We start from the raw sequence: 19,456 nt of genomic DNA, 5'->3' as shown, positions 1-19,456 counted from the left end.
CTGCCTTGGCCTCCCAAAGTGCTGGGATTACAGATGTGAGCCACTGAGCCCAGCCAGTTTTTTTTCTTTTTAGACAGAGTCTTGCTGTGTTGCCCAGGCTGGTGTACAGTGGTGCAATCTCAGCTCACTGCAATCTCCACCTCCCGGGTTCAAGTAATTCTCTGCCTCAACCTCCCAGGTAGCTGAGACTACAGGCACCCACCACCACACCTGGCTAAATTTTTTGTATTTTTAGTAAAGATGGGATTTCATCATCTTAGCCAGGCTCATCTTGAACTCCTGAACTCGTGATTCACCCTTTATTGAGTACCAAGCCCCAGCCTCCCAAAGTGCTGGGATTACAAGCATGAGTCACCATGATCGGCCAAGAACCTCTATCCAGCAGCTTGTTCTAGTATTACGGTGCTTCTAACACAAGCAGGATTTGTTCTACTCAGCTGTTTAATCAGAATGCCTCCAAATTTACAAAGCAAATGTTTTAATGTCCAAGGCTAATATACCACTGCAAGGGAAGAACAGGTAGGGAAGGAAAGGAGCACTAAGAGAGGAAGACCATAAGAGGGCTTGCCTACTGCATAGCACATCCTCAAGACTATCTCAGCGACCACTTTTAAACATCATTTCACCTGTTTTGGAAAGGTACAAATTTGATCTATCCCCACAGACAACCAGTCCCCTAAGCCTAGGGTGTCATAAAGAAAATTCTATAAAAATGACTTCTAGCCTTCAGCTAATTTACCAGCTAGGGCACTCAAACATATTAATGAAGCTAATTTTCATGTCAGATGGTTTCCAGAGAATTAACGCAGTTCTCTCAGCATAGAAGCGGGCAACAAAACCATGAAAGCAATAAAGCACTTAATTTTTTGCTTATTAAGGCAAAACATGAAACAAATACCTAATTTAAGTTCAAACTCATTTCCCTTTTATTAAAGTACAGGTTACCATTACATGGCTTCGTACTCAATAAAGGAAAACTTGTTCAAATAAGGTAATATGTTATCATCAGTATTTCCAGGTGACTGTTTACACTCAAGTAGAAATATCAATAAATCCTTGGGAAGCCCATCTGTAAAAGAAAACACAAAGAATTAGCTGGGAAAGAATAAAAGGTAGAAATCTTGTTTTTCTTTCTTTCTTTCTTTTTTTTTTAAGATGGAGTCTTACTCTGTTACCCCGGCTGGAATACAGTGGCGCCATCTCCGCTCACTGCAACTTCCACCTCCCAGGTTCAAGCGATTCTGCTGCCTGAGCCTGCTGAGTAGCTGGGATTACAGACATGCAGCACTACGCCCAGCTAACTTTTTGTATTTTTAGTAGAGATGGGGTTTTGCCATGTTGGCCAGGCTAGTGTTGAACTCCTGACCTCAAATCATCTGCCCACCTCAGCCTCCCAAAGTGCTGGGATTACAGGTGTGAACCACTGCGCCCAGCCAGCATCTTTTAACGATAACTGGCTGAGTGCGGTGGCTCATGCCTGTAATCCCAGCACTTTGGAAGGCTGAGGTGGGCGGATCATGAGGTCAGGAGATTGAGACCATCCTGGCCAATAAGGTGAAATCCCGTCTCTACTGAAAATACAAAAAATTAGCTGGGTGTAGCACTGCATGTCTCTAATACTAGCTACTCAGGAGGTAGGAGGATGAGGCAGGAGAATCGCTTAAACCTGGGAGTGGAGGTTGCAATGAGCTGAGATCACACCACTGCACTCAATCCTGGCAACAGAGTGAGACTCTGTCTCAAACAAACAAACAAAAAACCGGTTAGAGCTACAAACAGGAAAATCACTGTCTCTCTGTACCCTTTACTGCTCTTACTTAATCCTGCCTGCTGTCAACCCACAAGGGACCAGCTTTGTGGCTTTTTTGTTGTTTATACCACTGGTACTTCCTTCCCAAACAGAAAAGTGTTCAGTAGTTACCATTTCTTAAAAATACTTTTTTTGGGCCCAGCGCAGTGGCTCACACCTATAATCCTAGCACTTCAGGAGGCTGAGGCCAGGGGACTGCCTGAGGTCAGGAGTTTGAGACCACTGGGCAACACAGTGAAACTCCGTCTTCACAAAACTACAAAAAATTACCCACGTGTGGTGGCGCACACCTGCGGTCCCAGCTACTAGGGAGGCTGAGGCACTAGAATCACTTGAACCTGGGAGGCGGAGGTTGCAGTGAGCCGAGATTGCTTCATTGCACTCCAGCCTGGGCAACAGAGCAAGACTGTCTCTTAAAAAAAAAAAAAGTTAGCTAGAATATATCCTATGTAACAAAAGTCTTCTGGACACCTTGGAATAATACTTGATAAAATGAAAACTAAAACACATTGCCAGACGCGGTGGCTCACGCCTGTAATCCCAGCACTTTGAAAGGCCAAGGCAGGCGGATCACCTGAGGTCAGGAGTTCGAGACCAGCCTGGCCAATATGGTGAAACCTTGTCTCTACTAAAAATACAAAAATGAGCCGGGCATGGTGGTGGGCACCTGTAATCCCAGCTACTTGGGAGGCTGAGGCAGGAGAATTGTTTAAACCCGGGAGGCAGAGGTTGTAGTGAGCAGAGATCTTGTCACTGTACTCCATCCTGGGTGACAGAGGAAGAAAAACAACAACAACAATAACAAAATATGAATACGTTGGCCAGGCTGGTCCTGGACTCCTGACCTCATGATCCACCCACCTGGGCCTCCCAAAGTGCTGGGTTTACAGGTATGAGCCATTGTTCCTGGCCAAGTTCTGAGTGTTCTTTTAAAAAAATGTTTCAATAGGTATTTACTAACAATATCCTAATCAGGGCCAGGCATGGTGGCTCACACCTATAATCCCAGCACTTTGGGAGGCTGAGGTGGGCGGATCACGAGGTCAGGAGTTTGAGACCAGCCTGGCCAACACAGTGAAACCCCATCTCCACTAAAAATACAAAAAAACTAGCTGAGTGTCATGGCATGCGCCTATAATCCCAGTCACTCAGGAGCCTGAGGCAGGAGAATCACTTGAACCCAGGAGGTGGAGGGTTATGGTGAGCCGAGATCACCACTGCGCTCCAGCCCAGGCAACACTGCAAGGCTCCGTCTCAAAACAAAACAACAACAACAAAAAAACCTAATCAGGCTCACTTGTTCTTGTAAGGAATCTGATATTAGTTTTGAGCTAACCGGCCTTTTTTTTTTTTTTTTTTGAGATGGAGTCTCGCTCTGTCACATAGGCTAGAGTGCAGTGGTGTGATCTCAGGTCACTACAACCCCCACTTCCCAGGTTCAAGCGATTATCCTGCCTCAGCCTCCTGAGTAGCAGGGACCACAGGCCCGCGCCACCACTCCTGGCTAACTTTTGTATTTTTAGTAGAGATGGGGTTTCACTATGTTGGCCAAGCTGATCTCAAACTCCTGACCTCAACTGATCTACCCACCTCGGCTCCCAAAGTCCTGGGATTACAGGTGTGAGCCACTGTGCCTGACCCAAACAGAAATATTTTTAAAACACCAAAGCACATGTGGCAAAAATAGAAGTACCTGAAAATCTGGATATGTGTATACAGGCTCAGTATATTATCATCTGTGCTACTGTTTATGCCTAAAATATATTTTTTTCTTTAATTAAGGAGGCTTTTATTTGCCTTTATACCAGTAAGAAAATGATGCCAGGGCCAGGCAAGGTGGCCTGTAATCCCAGCACTTTGGGAGGCCGAGGCCTGAGACCTGCCTGACCAACATGGAGAAACACTGTCTCTACTAAAAATACAAAATCACCCAGGTGTGGTGGCATATGCCTGTAATCCCAGCTACTTAGGAGGCTGAGGCAGGAGAATTGCTCGAACCCGGGAGGTGGAGGTTGCGGTGAGCCAAGATGGAGCCATTGCACTCCAGCCTGGGCAGCAAGAGCAAAACTTCATCTCAAAAAAAAAAAAAAAAAAAAAAAAAAAAAAAGATGCTGGGTGTGGTGGCTCACGCCTGTAATCCTGGCATTCTGGGAGGCCGAGGTGGGTGGATCAGGAGGTCAGGGGTTTAAGACGAGCCTGGCTAACATGACGAGACCCTGTCTCTACTGAAAATACAAAAATTAGCTGGGTGTGGTGGCACACGCCTGTAGTCCCAGCTACTCACTCGGGAGGCTGAGGCAGGAGAACTGCTTGAACCCGGGAGACATTGCCATTGCACTCTAGCCTGGGCAACAGAGCAAGACTCTGTCTCAAAATAATAATAATAATAATAATAATAATAATGGCTGGAAATAATTTCAGTTATTTAAATTTACCATTACTGGTATTCTCAAAATCTCTTCATGCTCATGGCCATTACCTCTAACAAGAACACTGAAAGGTCTTACTCTGGCACACTGAAATGTCATCCACCCACACCTCTCTGGATTGTTTTCCTATCTTCTTCAGTGACTTGTTGCTTACCCATGGGGTTTACACTTTGTCAAGGCCCAGTTCCTCTGGAGTGGAGATTCCCAGTTCATTTAAAGTTGGTCTAAGTTCCTGGATGACATATGGGTAGATTTCCTTATGAGGTCCTGCTTTGTCCTGATGGCAAAGAGAATATTCACATTTAACTCTCTCAAAAGCCATGTCTACTAATTCATGAAATGAACTTAAAAATGCTTTTAATTACATAAGTAGAAGCTAGTAGCACAGAATTAATAATACAGGTCATTGGCTGGGCGTGGTGGCTCAGGCCTGTAATCTCAGCACTTTGGGTGGCAGAGAAAGGCAGGTCACTTGAGGTCAGGAGTTCGAGACCAGCCTGGCCAACACGGTGAAACCTTGTCTTTACTAAAAATACAAAAATCAGCCGGGTATGGTGGCATGCACCTATAATCCCAACTACTCAGGAGGCTGAGGCAGGAAAATCGGCTTGAACCCAGGAGGCAGAGGCTGCAGTGAGCTGAGATTGCGCCACTGCACTCCAGCCTGGGTGACAGAGCAAGACTCTGTCTCAAAAACAAAAAAACAAAAAAAACAGGTCATCTACTTTTAAGTTAACACATTTGTTCAATAAAGAGAGCAACTTATACATGTACTGTTCAAGGTAGGTTTTCGAGATACCTTGAGAATAACTGCAACTGGACTAAATCCAGAAAAAAACATCTTAAAAGTCTAGAGTTACAGGAAAATAAGGTAGTGATGACAGAATTTTGTGAAGGCAATTAGACATGCCCAGCAGGCAACATGAATAATTGAGTTAACACGGAAAAAGTATTTTCATTTGCCTCCAATTTGAGACCCTAACTGAATTAACTACAAGTGCTGAATGGATTGATAGCCTACAGAACCCTTAATCATCTTACCCATTATAGATAAAGTAACGTCACACTTTCCCCCTTAACAGACCTTGAGTTTCTTTCTTACAGACCATAGTATCTTTTCATGGGGAGCTGTACTCTGAGAATACATATGTCCAGGGATGAAGAGTTTCCACCATAATAGATAGATATACCAGTACTGTCACAAAGTTCCTCAGGAACGAATAAGAAGTCAAATCAACTAAGAAAGTGACAAGCTGCTCCTCTTCTGCCTTCAAAAAACTCTAGGTCTCCTTAATTGTATTTTTAAAAATCAAGATTCTTGTTTAAAATGCAATGTATTTATTTATTACAAAAAAACCCCACCTTGACCAGGCACTGTGGCTCATGCCTATAATCCCAGCACTTTGAGAGGTGGAGCACCTGAGGTCAGGAGTTCAAGACCAAAAAGGCCAACCTAGTGAAACCCCATCTCTATTAAAAAATACAAAAATTAGGCCAGGGCTGGTGACTCATGCCTGTAATCCCAGCACTTTGGGAGGCTGAGGTAGGTGGATCACAAGGTCAGGAGTTCGAGACCAGCATGGCCAAGATGGTGAAACCCTGTTTCTACTAAAAATACAAAAATTAGCCAGGCACAGTGGCAGGCGCCTATAATCTCAGCTACTTCAGAGGCTGAAGGAGGAGAATCGCTTGAACCTGAGTGGTGGAGGTTACAGTGAGCCAAGATCGCGCCATTGTACTCCAGCCTAGATAATGGAGCAAGACTGTCTCAAAAAATAAAAAAATTAGCTGGGCACAGTGGTGGGTATCTGTAATCCCAGCTACTCAAGAGGCTGAGGCAGAAGAATTACTTGAACCCAGGAGGTGGAGGTTGCAGTGAGCCGAGATCTCACCATTGCACTCCAGCCTGAGTGACAGAGAGATTCCATGGCAAATAAATAAACTCAGAAACTATAACCAAATAAGACGGTGGAAAATTAGTATATATCCTCCTATGTTTTCACATAATGTATATTTTCCTTTACCTTTTTTTTTTTTTGAAATGGAGTTCCTCTCTTGCTGGCAAGGCTGGAATGTAATGTCGTGATCTTGGCTCACCACAACCTCCGCCTCCTGGGTTCAAGCAATTCTCCTGCCTCAGCCTCCCGAGTAGCTGGGATTACAGGCATGCGCCACCACATTTGGCTAATTTTGTATTTTCAGTAGAGACAAGGTTTCTCCATGTTGGTCAGGCTGGTCTTGAACTCCCAACCTCAGGTGATCCGCCCGCCTTGGCCTCCCAAAGTGCTGGGATTACAGGCATAAGCCAACGCACCTGGCCCAATGTATATTTTTTAAAAAATAAAATGGAGTCATACCACAAAAACTGTTTTTTGTAACTTTCTCCAGTTAATATGATGCAAATATGTTAATGTCAAACACATTTCTACAGTATCAAAAGTTGTGCAGTATAACCAGTTCTGGGAAGTTCCCTCTTAAGAATTCCTAACATTTCGTATGACAAATAGAAAAAAGATGAATACACTTTGTAGTTAAATCTTCGTGTACCCTTAATTATTTCCTTAAGATAAATTCTTTTTTTTTTGAGACCGAGTTTCTCTCTTGTTGCCCAGGCTGGAGTGCAATGGCGCGATCTCAGCTCACTGCCACCTCTACCTCCTGGGTTCAAGCGATTCTCCTGCCTCAGTCTCCCAAGTAGCTGGGATTACAGGCATGCACCACCACACCTGGCTAATTTTTATATTTTTAGTAGAGACAGGGTTTTGCCATGTTGGCCAGGCTGGTCTCGAACTCCTGACCTCAGGTGATCCACCCGCCTCAGCCTCCCAAAGTGCTGGGATTACAGGCGTGAGCCACCGCACCTGGCCAAGATAAATTCTTAAAAAAAAAAAGAGAGAGAAAGAGAAAGAGAAGAAAAAAAAAAAAGATAAATTCTTAAATGGAATTGCTGAACAAAAGTGTATCATGTATAATTTGTAAGGCCTTGAATAAATGCTGCCAAAGTAGCCTCTAGACAGATTTTAACTGCAATGTACATTCCTTCGAGTTATGTAAGGAATCATTTTAGGCATTTTAACACATTCAGAAATACAGAATATGCTGATAACCTGAGCAACAGCCCACTCATTTACAGAACAATTTTAGTATTATTATTTCACTGACCTTAACAGCCTCTAGGATGCGAACTGTACTAGCAAAATCATTTAACCGTCTGCATGCCCGCAAAGCAGCATCAATGATTTTGGGCTCTGGAACCAGATCATAGGTAACAAGTGTGTTTATCCCTGCAAAATTAAGAAGAAGGGCTATGTCAACCTGGAAGAGCCTTACTTAAACTATGACTTACTTATATTTTTACTGAGTCACTGATGTATGATCTTATCTGTCTGTGTCTCCATGCTCTATCTATAAAATGAAAGAATCTAACTTTAACAAATTCTAAATAATAAGATCACAGTGGATCTCCCTAAGTTAATTAGTGGAAAGAAAGAACTATGCATTAGCATGCAGACTGAAGAAAAAAAACCCTGAGGTTTTTTTTTCCTTTCTTTGACTCAAGAGTTTTGCTCTTGTTCCCCAGGCTGGAATGCAATGACATGATCTCGGCTCACCACAACCTCTGGCTCCTGGGTTCAAGAAATTCTCCTGCCTCAGCCTCCTGAGTAGCTGGGATTACAGGCGTGCGCCACTACGCCCTGCTAACTTTGTATTTTTAGTAGAGATGGGGTTTCTCCATGTTGGTCAGGCTGGTCTAAAACTCCCAACCTCAGGTGATCTGCCCATCATGGGATTATAGGCATGAGCCACCACTCCTGGCCAGAAAAAACCCTAAGAGTTTTCTTAAATGCAAACACAATTTTCATAATTATTAGCTGGTTTCTTTTCAAACAAGAGGGTCATTCTCAACTCCTAACGTTTTTTTTTTTTTTGGAGATGGAGTCTTGCCCTGTGGCCCAGGCTGGAGTGCAGTAGCAACACCTCAGCTCACTGAAAGCTCTGCTACCTGGGTTACTGCCTCAGCCTTCCAAGTAGCTGGAATTACAGGCAGGTGTCACCACACCCAGGTAATTTTGTATTTTTAGTAGAGACAGGGTTTCAGCATTTTGGCCAGGCTGGTCTTGAACTCCTGACCTCATGATCCACCTGTCTTGGCCTCCCAAAGTGCTGGGATTACAGGTGTGAGCCACCATGTCTGGTCCTCCTATCTTTTAACTCTTAGTACAATGTACGTATTTTGCATGCAAATAGTAGAGTCGAGGCCTGGCGAGGTGGCTCACTCTTGTAATCCCAGCACTTTGGGAGGCCAAGGTGGGCAGATCATCTGAGGTCAGGAGTTTGAGACCAGATGGTCAACATGGTAAAACCCATCTGTACTAAAAATACAAAATTAGCCGGGCGTGGTGGCGCATGCCTGTAATCCCAGCTTCTCGGGAGGCTGAGGCAGGACAATCACTTGAACCCAGGAGGTGGAGGTTGCATTAAGTCCAGATCACCCCATTGCACTCCAGCCTGGGCAAAGAGAGAAATTCTGTCTCAAAAAATAAAAATTAAAAAAAAAAAAAAAAGAGATTCAACTGGAAAATAGTCTAAAAACCAGAGAAATGGGTAAGGAGAATGAAGCCCAAATGAGGACATTAAGGAGATATTATAGAGAAACATTAGTACATAGACTCATAAACATTCAACCAGAAAATGATTGGGCATGATTACTTTCAGATCTGTACAAAATGACACCTCATAAAATTTAAGATTCTCTTAATGGGAACACAGAATTGCTGTTCTTTTTTATTACTTCTAGTCCAGATTGTTCAGTAAGAATTCTTCTGCTTGTAGCAAAAGGGAATCATTACATTTCTGCAGGGAAGTTTAAAGCACTTAGGTTTCTTGCTTTTATTATTTTAAAATATTTAAACAAAGGATACCAGTGAATATGATGCAGTCATTGAGACTGAATTTTTGGTCTGAGATAAATTACCCTACACTTAATGCTACATATTCATGTTAAATGTGCATCTGCAAATTTAGGAAAGACAAGTTCTAACTTACATACTTATTCAGGTCAAAACAATGCAAAAATAACAAAAAACCCAAACCATCACCCAAAGGGGAAGGAAAGCAAATGACTGCTTTGTGTAAATTCTTTGAAATGTACAAAACTGTTACCTTTTGCTCATCTAGTCTTATTGCTATAGCAGTGGTTTTCAATAATTAAGGGTGATTTCATCCCTCAGGAGATACTGTGTAACGTCTAGAGACATTTTTGGTTGTCACACGGTAGGGGTGTGTGCGTACTGGCTTCTAGCAGGTAGAAGCTAAAGGTGATGCTAAACATCCTACAGTGTAAAGGACAGTCCCCTACAACAAAGAATTATCTGGCCCAAAATGTCAATAGTGCCTGCCTTAAAAATACTGCTTTATAGATAGCTATAAACTTTTCTAACTGCAAGCTGCATGATGGTAACCAGTTTAAACAATACATGTTTTCAAAACAGTTGCTCTCAACAAAGGGGCAGAAGCAGTTCACATTTACACACCAAAATAGACAAGTATGTCTATGTTCCAATTACCTTTACGCAATTCCCAGGCATCTATATCTGGCTTGTTGAAGTATGTTACCCAGCGAGCATCAAACTCCTCATCTGTCTCACTTGACCCATGGGAATAGCAGCGAACTGACTGGATAGCTACAATGTGAAAGAACCATAACTTCAATGTACACAAATAGTACTTGATATATCTTGTTTAATGCATTAAATTTTGAATCAACTATATATGTTGTGGCAGAAAAAATATTCAACAGGTCAAATGAAATACATCTTATACATTGATAAAGAATCTTTAAAATTAGGCTGGGTGTGGTGGCTCACGCCTGTAATCCCAGCACTTTGGGAGGCCGAGGCAGGCAGATCACGAGGTCAAGAGATTGAGACCATCCTGGCCAACGAGGTGAAACCCCATCTCTACTAAAAATACAAAAAATTAGCCGGGTGTGGTGGCACGTGCCTGTAGTCCCAGCTACTCAGGAGGTTGAGTCAGGAGAATCCCTTGAACCCAGGAGGCGTAGGTTGCAGTGAGCCGGGATTGTGCCACTGCACTCCAGTCTGAGGGACAGAGTGAGACTCCATCTCCAAAAAAAAAAAAAATTAAGCAAGTAAAATCAAGTAGAAAGAAAAGTATTACATAGGCATGTTTATACCTTCCCCCAATGTACAATACTAGCTTGAAATTATTTACAGTGGTTGCCTTTTGTATGTACGTATGTATTTATTTTTAAGACGGGGTTTCACCATGTTGGTCAGGCTGGTCTTGAACTCCCGACCTTAGGTGATCCGCCCGCCTTGGCCCCCAAAGTGCTTGGATTACAGGCGTTAAGCCCACGCCCGGCCTGTATTTATTTATTTATTGAGACAAAGTCTCACTCTGTTGCCTATACTGGAGCACGATCTCGGCTCACTGCAAACTTCGCCTCCCAGGTTCAAGCGATTCTCCTGTCTCAGCCTCCTGGGTAGCTGGGACTACAGGTGCCTGCAACCACGCCCAGCTAATTTTTGTGCTTTTAGTAGAGACGGGGTTTCATCATATTGGCCAGGCTGGTCTCGAACTCCTGAGCTTGAGATCCACCCGCCTCAGCTTCCCAAAGTGCTAGGATTACAGACATGAACCACCTCAACTGACCGACCCCCTCTTGTTTATTTTAAATTAACAGTGATTATCAGCGGAAGGTAAAAACTACTTTATATACTTCCATATTGTTTGATTTTTTACACTTAACCAGAGCATTAATTCCTAAACAAACATGTCCCAGCTGGGCACACACCTGTAGTCCTAGCTACTCAGAGCCTGAGCCCAGGAGTTCAAGGTTGTAGGGTACCACAATACGACAACACCTGAGATAACAGCCATTGCATTCCAGCCTGGGCAACACAGCGACACCCCACCTCTAAAAACTAGTAATAATACTAACGTCCGTTCAAGTTCTTTTTTTTGAGACAGGGTCTCACTCTGTTGTTGCCCAAACTGGAGTGCAGTGGCTCGATCACAGTTCACTGCAGCCTCAAACTCTTTGGGCTCAAGCATTGCTCTCACCCTTGCCTCCCAAAGTGCAGGGATTACAGGTGTGAGCCACCAGCCCTGGTGCCATTCAAGCTATTAAACAAACTTATATACTTTACTGATGCATTAAAAAAAAAAAACTCATGTTGTTATATTCCAAAATAAATTACAATCCTGACAAATTACACGTACAAATTGCTTTATCAAACTATACTCCCTTCCCAGAAGATTCTAATAAATCCCCTAAGAGAATGTACACTCTAATCTACACCCAACGCAAAATATTGTTTTATAAGGTATCTAAGAAATGACATTTTGGGCCGGGGGCGGTGGCTCACACCTGTAATCCCAGCACTTTGGGAGGCTGAGACTGGTGGATCACGAGGTCAGGAGTTTGTGACCAGCCTGACCAACATGGTGAAACCCCGTCTCTACTAAAAATACAAAAATTAGCTGGGTGTGATGGCAGACACCTGTAATCCCAGCTATTCAGGAGACTGAGGCAGAAGAATCACTTGAACCCAAGAGGTAGAGATTGAGGTGAGCTGAGATCACACCACTGTACTCCAGCCTGGGCAACACACCGAGATACTGTCTCAAAGAAAAACAAAATGATATTTTAAATGTAACATTGTCAATAAAACAGGATACACAATTATTTTCATGCCATTTCTTGCCTTCAGCATTCTGAAGGCTACTAGAGCCTCCTAATCAATACATCCTTTACCGTACTGTATGAAAAGCATTTCCTTTTTTTTTTTTCAGATCAAGTCTCACTGTCACCCAGGCTGAAATGCAGTGGCACAATCTCAGCTCACTGCAACCTCTACCTTCTGGGTTCAAGCCATTCTCCTGCCTCAGCCTCCTGAGTAGCCAAGACTACAGGCATGCACCACCACGACCAGCTAATTTTTGTATTTTCAGCAGAGATGGGGTTTCACCATGTTGCCCAGGTTGATCTCGAATTCCCGACCTCAAGTGATCCACCTGCCCCAGCCTCCCAAAGTGTTGCGATTACAGGGATGAGCCACTGCTCCCAGCCCCATTTTTTCTTTCTTCTTGACAAATGGACACTGAATTGAGTTTGGAAATCTGGATTCCTTCTGAATACCCTCTGGAACAGGTAAGGGGATGGGGGAGGCAGAAAATTTTATCTTTGGGTCTTAGATGCTGCACAGGCTAGCATTCAGATAGCTCTAGGTTCTTTGCTCTCTGTTTGACCCTGGGAAAGTAAGTTTCATTTTCCTTATCTGTAAAATAGGGTACACTACCTTCCTTAGTGGATTATAAAGATTAAATGTGAAAACAGGTAGGTTAACACTGCGCACTGGTACTAAACAAATGGTAGCTATAAACTAACCCTTATCTAAAAATGTCTTAGTTGATCTTCTAGTTATAAAAATCATAAAAATCTCAAATCACATTTCCTACTATCTGATAAGCTTGCTATAACTTCTAGTTGTTTAAGGCTTCTTAATATATTTTTACTTATTTACTCTTAGAGATGGGGTCTTGGTATGTTGTCCAGGCTGGTCTTGAACTCCTGGACTCAAGCAATCCTACAACTTCAGCCTCCCAGAGTACTACGATTATAGGTATGAGCCATTGTGCCAGGCCTTAACATATATATATGTATTTTTTTTACATCTTCACCTAGAAACCTCTCAACATTGTTGAAATTTAAATGTTAGTAATATCCTATATATCTTTAATGCAGTAACTGGCAGGAGGAAGAGTAGGAAAAAACCAAAGCAGAAAAGATCTTCCCAGAGACCTAAATTACCTACATAATCCAAGCCCAGAATGAAGTGGAACAGGTATGTAAATGGTATAGATGTGGCCATGTTTTATTTATTTATTTTTTTTTGAGACAGAGTGAGTCTTGCCCTGTCGCTCAGGCTGGAGTACAATGGTACGAGATCTCAGATGACTGCAACTTCTGCCTCCTGGGTTCAAGTGATTCTCCTGCCTCAGTCTCCCAAGTAGCTGGGATTATAGGTGCCCACTACCACACACAGCTAATTTTTTGTATCTTTAGTAGAGACGAGGTTCCACCATGTTGGCCAGGCTGGTCTCAAACTCCTGGCCTCAAGTGATCCGCCCACCTCAGCCTCCCAAAGTGCTGGAATTACAGGTATGAGCCACCATGCCTGGCCTTAATTTCTTCAACAAGAAAAAATGGATCTCTACACCTAAATATATTTGATAAGTGCAAATCAAAACTACATGGATATTTAATAAGTCTTACAAGACTAATATTCAAATTTAATATATCAGAAAACAAGGCCAGGTGTGGTGGCTCACACCTGTAATTCCAGCACTTTGGGAGGCTGAGGTGGGCGGATCACTTGAGGCCAGGAGTTCAAGACCAGCCTGGCCAACACGGTGAAACCCTACCTCTACTAAAATACAAAAAATTAGCTGGGTGTGGTGGCGCAGGCCTGTAGCCCCAGCTACTTTGGAGGCTGAAGGAGGAGAATTGCTTGAACCCAGGGAGGTTGCAGTGAGCCAAGATCACACCACTGCACTCCAGCCTGAGCAGCAGAGCAAGACTCTATCTCAAAAAAAAGAAAATATATATATATATATATAAATATATATATACACACACACACGCACACACACATATGAAAACATAGATTAGACAGACAACCTTCTAACACACTATTATCAAGAACTTAGGGTCAGGCACAGTGGCTCTAGCCTGGGCGACAGAGTGAGATCCTGTCTCAAAACAAAACTGTGTAAGTTATCTTTTTCAAAACCTAAAGCTAGCCTTAACTGAATACTTCAAGTGCAAGTATAAAATGATACAATCACTTTGGAAGACTGTTTAAGCAGTTTCTTATCAAGTTAAACACAAACCTACCATGTAACACAGTAATTCCACTCCTAAGTATTTACCCAGTGAAAGGTCTATGTACTCCTTCCCCGGAGGTAATTACCTGTCCTATCCAGAACAGTGTTTCATGATAAGCAAATCCTTTTGTTCCCTGCTAGGCATGGATTTGACTACATAAGTGCTAGGCTTTGTTTCCTAACTTCAAATAAGATGACCAGCAACAGCAAATCCAGGAGATCACCACTTTCAAGAGTTGATCACATGTCTTCTGGAAGCCAAATTACAAACTAGTTGTATTCCAAAAAGTCCATTTTTTTTTTTTAAGAGACCAGGGGAGAGCACGAACGCAGTCTTTTATAAAACAGGCCTGGTGTGGTGGCTCATGCCTGTAATCCCACAATTTTGGGAGGCCAAATCAGGATTGCTTGATGCTAGGACTGAGAGACCAGCTTGGGTAACAAAGACAGACCCCCATCTCTAAAAAAAAAAAAACTTAAAAAATCAGTGGGGTGTGGTGCTCCCAGCTACTCAGGAGGCTGAGGTGGGAGGATCCCTTGAGCCCAGGGCAACAAGGATGCACTGAGCTATGACTGCACCACTGCACTCCAGCCTAGGTTGGAGCAATACTTTGTGTATCAAACAAATTAAAATAAATAAAAATTTAAAAACCCATATATCCCTTTCTGAAGGGCAAAACCAGACTCTCCCCACATCATTTAAATTATACTGTTAAATCCAGTAATAGGTAGAGCAGGATCTATTCCGTTAGCTATGGACATGTCCCCCACATGCTTAGTATTTTTTAGGTACACTATACAAGCATTCTCTGCCCACACACCCCACCCCACTTAAGAACAGGATCTCCACCTGGTATTGAAACTTGTAAGGCAAACTATTTTGGAAAACAATTACTCAGTGCTTTTATGTAACCTGAAGGTTCCAGAGTAAGAAAAAAGCAGCAGCTATGAAAAATGAGGACATTTTTAGGGCTTCATTCTAAAAAGCTATTTCTAACACTGCTTTCTGGCATTCAGTTAAGCACTCTATTTAAAAACAAAAAGGCTAACATATATAGAAAAACTAAAGGGCTCATTAATCCCTTGGGTTTAAATTTTGTTAAATAGGATAGTTTTCCATTTAATAATCAGCCCAAACAGGCCCGAAGAATAAACATTTTGGTGGTGGTAACTCTGGGAATGAGGGCACAATAACGAGTTATTGGCCAGGCACAGTGGCTCTCGCTTGTAATCCCAGCACTTTGGGAGGCTGAGGTGGAAGGATGGCTTGAGCCTAGGAGGTCGAGGCTGCAGTGAGCTGTGCCACTGTACTGCAGCCTGTGTGACAGAGCAAGACCCTGTCTCAAAAAAAAAAAAAAAAAAAACAAAAGAAAAAACAGGCCAGGCGTGGCAGCTCATGCACTTTGGGAGGCCGAGGTAGGCAGATCACGAGATCACAAGGTCAAGAGATGGAGACCATCCTGGCCAACATGGTGAAACCCCATCTCTCCTAAAAATACAAAAATTAGCTGGGTGTGGTGGCACGTGCCTGTAGTCCCAGCTACTCAGGAGGTTGATGCAGGAGAATTGCTCAAACCCAGGAAATGGAGATTGCAGTGAGCCGAGATCGTGCCGTGCCACTGCACACCAGCCTGGAGACAGAGCAAGACTCCATCTCAAAAAAACAAAACAAAAACAAAAACAAACAACAACAGAAGAAAAAGAAAAATGTGGCTGGGCATGGTGCCTCACAACTGTAATCCCAGCACTTTGGGAATCTGGAGGAGGGAGACAGGAGGCAGCTAGGCACTCCTGAGCCCAGGAGTTCCCAGATCAGCCTGGGCAACACAGGGAGATACTGTTTCTACCAAAAATAAAAATGGTGATGCACCCTTGTGATCCTAGTTATTTGGGAGGCAGAGGCTGGAGGATCAGTTGAGTCCCAGGAGGTCAAGACTGCAGTGAGCTCTGATGGTGCGACCGTACTCCAGCTTAGGCAGCACAGTGAGACTCTCTCAAGAAGAAAAGAACAGAACAGAACAGAAAAGAGGAAAGGAAAAGAGAGGAAAGAAGGAAGAGAGGGAGGAGGGAGGGCTGGGTGCGGTGGTCCACACCTGTAATCCCAGCACTTTCACAAGGTCGGGAGTTTAAGACGAGCCTGACCAACATGGTGAAACCCTGTCTCTACTAAAAAATGCAAAAATCAGCTGGGCACGGTTGCGCGCGCTTGTAATCCCAGCTACTCAGGAGGCTGAGGTAGAAGAAAAAATCGCTTGAACCTGAGAGGCGGAAGTTGCAGTGAGTTGAGATCATGCCATTGCACTCCAGCCCAGGCAACAGTGTGAGACTCCATCAAAAAAAAAAAAAAAAAAAAAAAAAAGAAGGAAAGAAAGCAAAGAAAGAAGAGAAAAAAAAGAAAAATTAAAAAAAAAAAATGTTTTTTTGAGCTGGAGTCTCACTCTGTTGCCCAGGCTGGAGTGCAGCAGCACCACCTCGGCTCACTCCAACCTCTGCCTCCCGGGTCCAAGTGATTATCCTGCCTCAGCTTCCCAGTAGCCACAAATATGTGCACGTGCCAAAAATGTAAATTTAGTATAACATAAAACATGAACAAACATCAGGATGACCTAAACATAACTATAGGTAAGAAACAAAAATGGTTCCACATTTTTGTCAGTTTCCGCCAGGCATGGTGGCTCATGCCTGAAATCTCAGCCCTTTGGGAGGCTGAGGCAGGTGGATCACCTGAGGTCAGGAGTTCGAGAAGTTCGAGACTAGCCTGGCCAACATAGTGAAACCCCATCTCTACTAAAAATACAAAAATTAGCCAGGCGTGGTGGCAGGTGCCTGTAATCCCAGCTACTTGGGAGACTGAGGCAAGAGAATCGCTTGAGCTGAGACCGTGCTATCGCACTCCAGCCTGGGCAACAAGAATAAAACTCCATCTCAAAAAAAAAAAAAGGAGTCAGGGCCGGGCGCGGTGGCTCACGCCTGTAATCCCAGCACTTTGGGAGGCCGAGGCAGGTGGATCACGAGGTCAAGAAATCGAGACCATCCTGGTCAACATGGTGAAACCCTGTCTCTACTAAAAATGCAAAAATTAGCTGGGCATGGTGGCGCGTGCCTGTAGTCCCAGCTACTCGGGAGGCTGAGGCAGGAGAATTGCCTGAACCCAGGAGGCAGAAGTTGCGGTGAGCCGAGATCGCGCCATTGAACTCCAGCCTGGGTAACAAGAGCGAAACTCCGTCTCAAAAAAGAAAAAAAAAAAAAAAAAAAGGAGTCAGTTTCCTAAGATGGACTTCGGATTCCTTTTCTATAGAATAGAATGGTCTCCACTATCTATAAAGTACACTCTATTTAGGTTGGGTGTAGTGGCTCATGCCTATAATCCCGAATTTTGGGAGGCTGAGGTAGGAGGATCACTTGAGCCCAGGAGTTCAAACCTAGCCTAGGCAACACAGGGATACTCCGTCTCTAATTTAAAAATAAACAAAAATAAAGTATCCTCCAGTCTTACGATTTTATGACAAATGATAAAAGATAAAGTAAAAAATGAATGAAGCAAAACATATTCTTTAGGTTCTGAAGTGTTAAAACACTTAGTCAAGGCAACAACCTTACTAGTTTTGAGTTTCTGAGTTCTTTTTTAAATTTTTCACTTCAGCATACCCTGAAATGAGTTTCTAGTTCTTACGTTTAAATATGCATGCATAGTTGCCAGTGATGCGAATTCAAAAATAAAATATAATACACACGCATAGAAGCTAAATTTCAAAATGTAGCTTATATTATCATCACAGACCAAGATCAAAGTGTAATTACTGTATTTATTCTACGGTGGTGGACTCAAAATCCCCCAGAACGCATGTAAGGGGAAAGAAAGTAGAGAAGAATCAGCAGCATGTCTCGTACTCCAGCAATCAGGCTTCTATGCCAAAGGGGAAAAAAAAACACGAGGCATTCCTATGCTTATAAAACCCAGTATTCCTGATTCTGTGGATCCAATTTTCAAAAGAGTGATATTTTTATCATAAGCCCTATCAAAAATCAGGCTATCTTCCGGAGATCAGAAAACAACCACACACGACGATCTAATTTAAACGTGGAAGAATTAGAATGTGGCACAGCAGTCCCTAAAAATGACAGAACAGGCTGTGAAGGTGACACACTAAACGCTAACCGACAAACGCCTGATTAAAAAGTATAATCGTGTGTCCCATACGAAGCATATTGTGTCCTCGGACCTCGAGCGGCGCGCCCGGAGGCTCAATGTCACCTTCGCCGAGGCGCTGCAGGCCGGCGGCGGCCACTCCCGGTCAGGTGGCCGCAGGGTCGGCGCCGGGGCAGGGTCACGGCCCGGGAACCGTAGGGGAGCGCTGCGTCCCCTCTTCGGTGCTCACAGCAGGTCCACATCTGACCTGTCCACAGTGACAGAGCCAGGAAGTTGCGCGGAGGGAGGCACGGGGGGCGCGCTCTCAGGTCCTCCACTACTCGAGGCGGCGGCCGGGGTGGCCCGCGGTCACAGGGTTCGGTAACCAGGGTAGGGCAAGGGCTAGGCCGGGGGGAGCCCGCCCTCGAGTGGCGGCGGGGGCCCAGGTCACCGCAAGGACACGAGGGCGCGGGCAGTGGCAAGCAGGGGCCTTACCCGCGGCGGGGCCGGGGGTCGGGGCGGAGTGCAGGAGGCCTCGAGGGCCGGCCCGGGTGGTTGCGGCCATAGCGCAGCGGCGGAGAGCGGCGCCCAGCATGACGGCGATGGCGGCCCGCGAGCAGAGGATGGAGAGAGAAGCCGGTATGAGCTCGCGGGTGGCTCGCGAGCTAGCGGGGGCCGGACTCACGCACAGGCGCACGGCGGGCGGAGCACGTAGGCCCGCCCACTGCGACTCTGGTGCCTGGGCGGGAGGGGCCACAGCGCGGCCGCGGGCGGGTTACGGCGGCGCGCTGAGGACAAAGTTTATTAGCCCCGCGTCCCGCCTTGTCTGGTCAGGTGACCTGCAACCGCCATCCTGGAAGTAGGGTTGGAGGCGAGGGAGGAGTAACCGACGGTGCTTCTGTTCGATTCAGGCCCAGGAGGGCACTTAATCACCTCAAAATAGGAATGATAGCAATAACAACAGACTATAATAAACATACCTACTTTGCGGCCGGGCGCTGTGGCTCACGCCTTTGATCCCGGCACTTTGGGAGGTCGAGGCGGGCAGATCACCTGAGGTCGGCAGTTCGAAACCAGCCTGACCAACAAAGAGAAACCCCGTCTGTACTAAAAGTACAAAATTAGCTGGGCGTGGTGTTGCACGCCTGTAATCCCAGCTCAGGAGGCTGAGGCAGG

At 44.5% G+C, this 19,456-nt stretch overlaps 1 protein-coding gene across 1 annotated transcript; it reads right to left on the bottom strand.

Annotated features, from left to right (window-relative positions):
- Window positions 1-902: 902 nt before the first annotated feature.
- On the bottom strand, window positions 903-18,935 carry LOC105720888 (cytochrome c oxidase subunit 5A, mitochondrial). The gene is made up of 5 exons (XM_012457633.3): window positions 18,776-18,935; window positions 9,807-9,923; window positions 7,402-7,523; window positions 4,394-4,516; window positions 903-1,069 (listed from the first exon to the last, which is right to left on the bottom strand). The coding sequence occupies exons 1-4, from the start codon at window positions 18,873-18,875 to the stop codon at window positions 4,403-4,405; spliced, it is 453 nt and encodes a 150-aa protein (XP_012313056.1). The 5' UTR covers window positions 18,876-18,935; the 3' UTR covers window positions 903-1,069; window positions 4,394-4,402.
- Between the last annotated feature and the right edge of the window lie 521 nt (window positions 18,936-19,456).

The sequence above is a fragment of the Aotus nancymaae genome, unplaced genomic scaffold (assembly GCF_030222135.1).
Source record: "Aotus nancymaae isolate 86718 unplaced genomic scaffold, 86718_ANA_hifiasm-v0.15.2.pri h1tg000003l, whole genome shotgun sequence".
Lineage (NCBI taxonomy): Eukaryota > Metazoa > Chordata > Mammalia > Primates > Aotidae > Aotus > Aotus nancymaae.
Note: the sequence above shows the minus strand (reverse complement) of the source record. Positions and strands in the feature narration are given on the sequence as shown.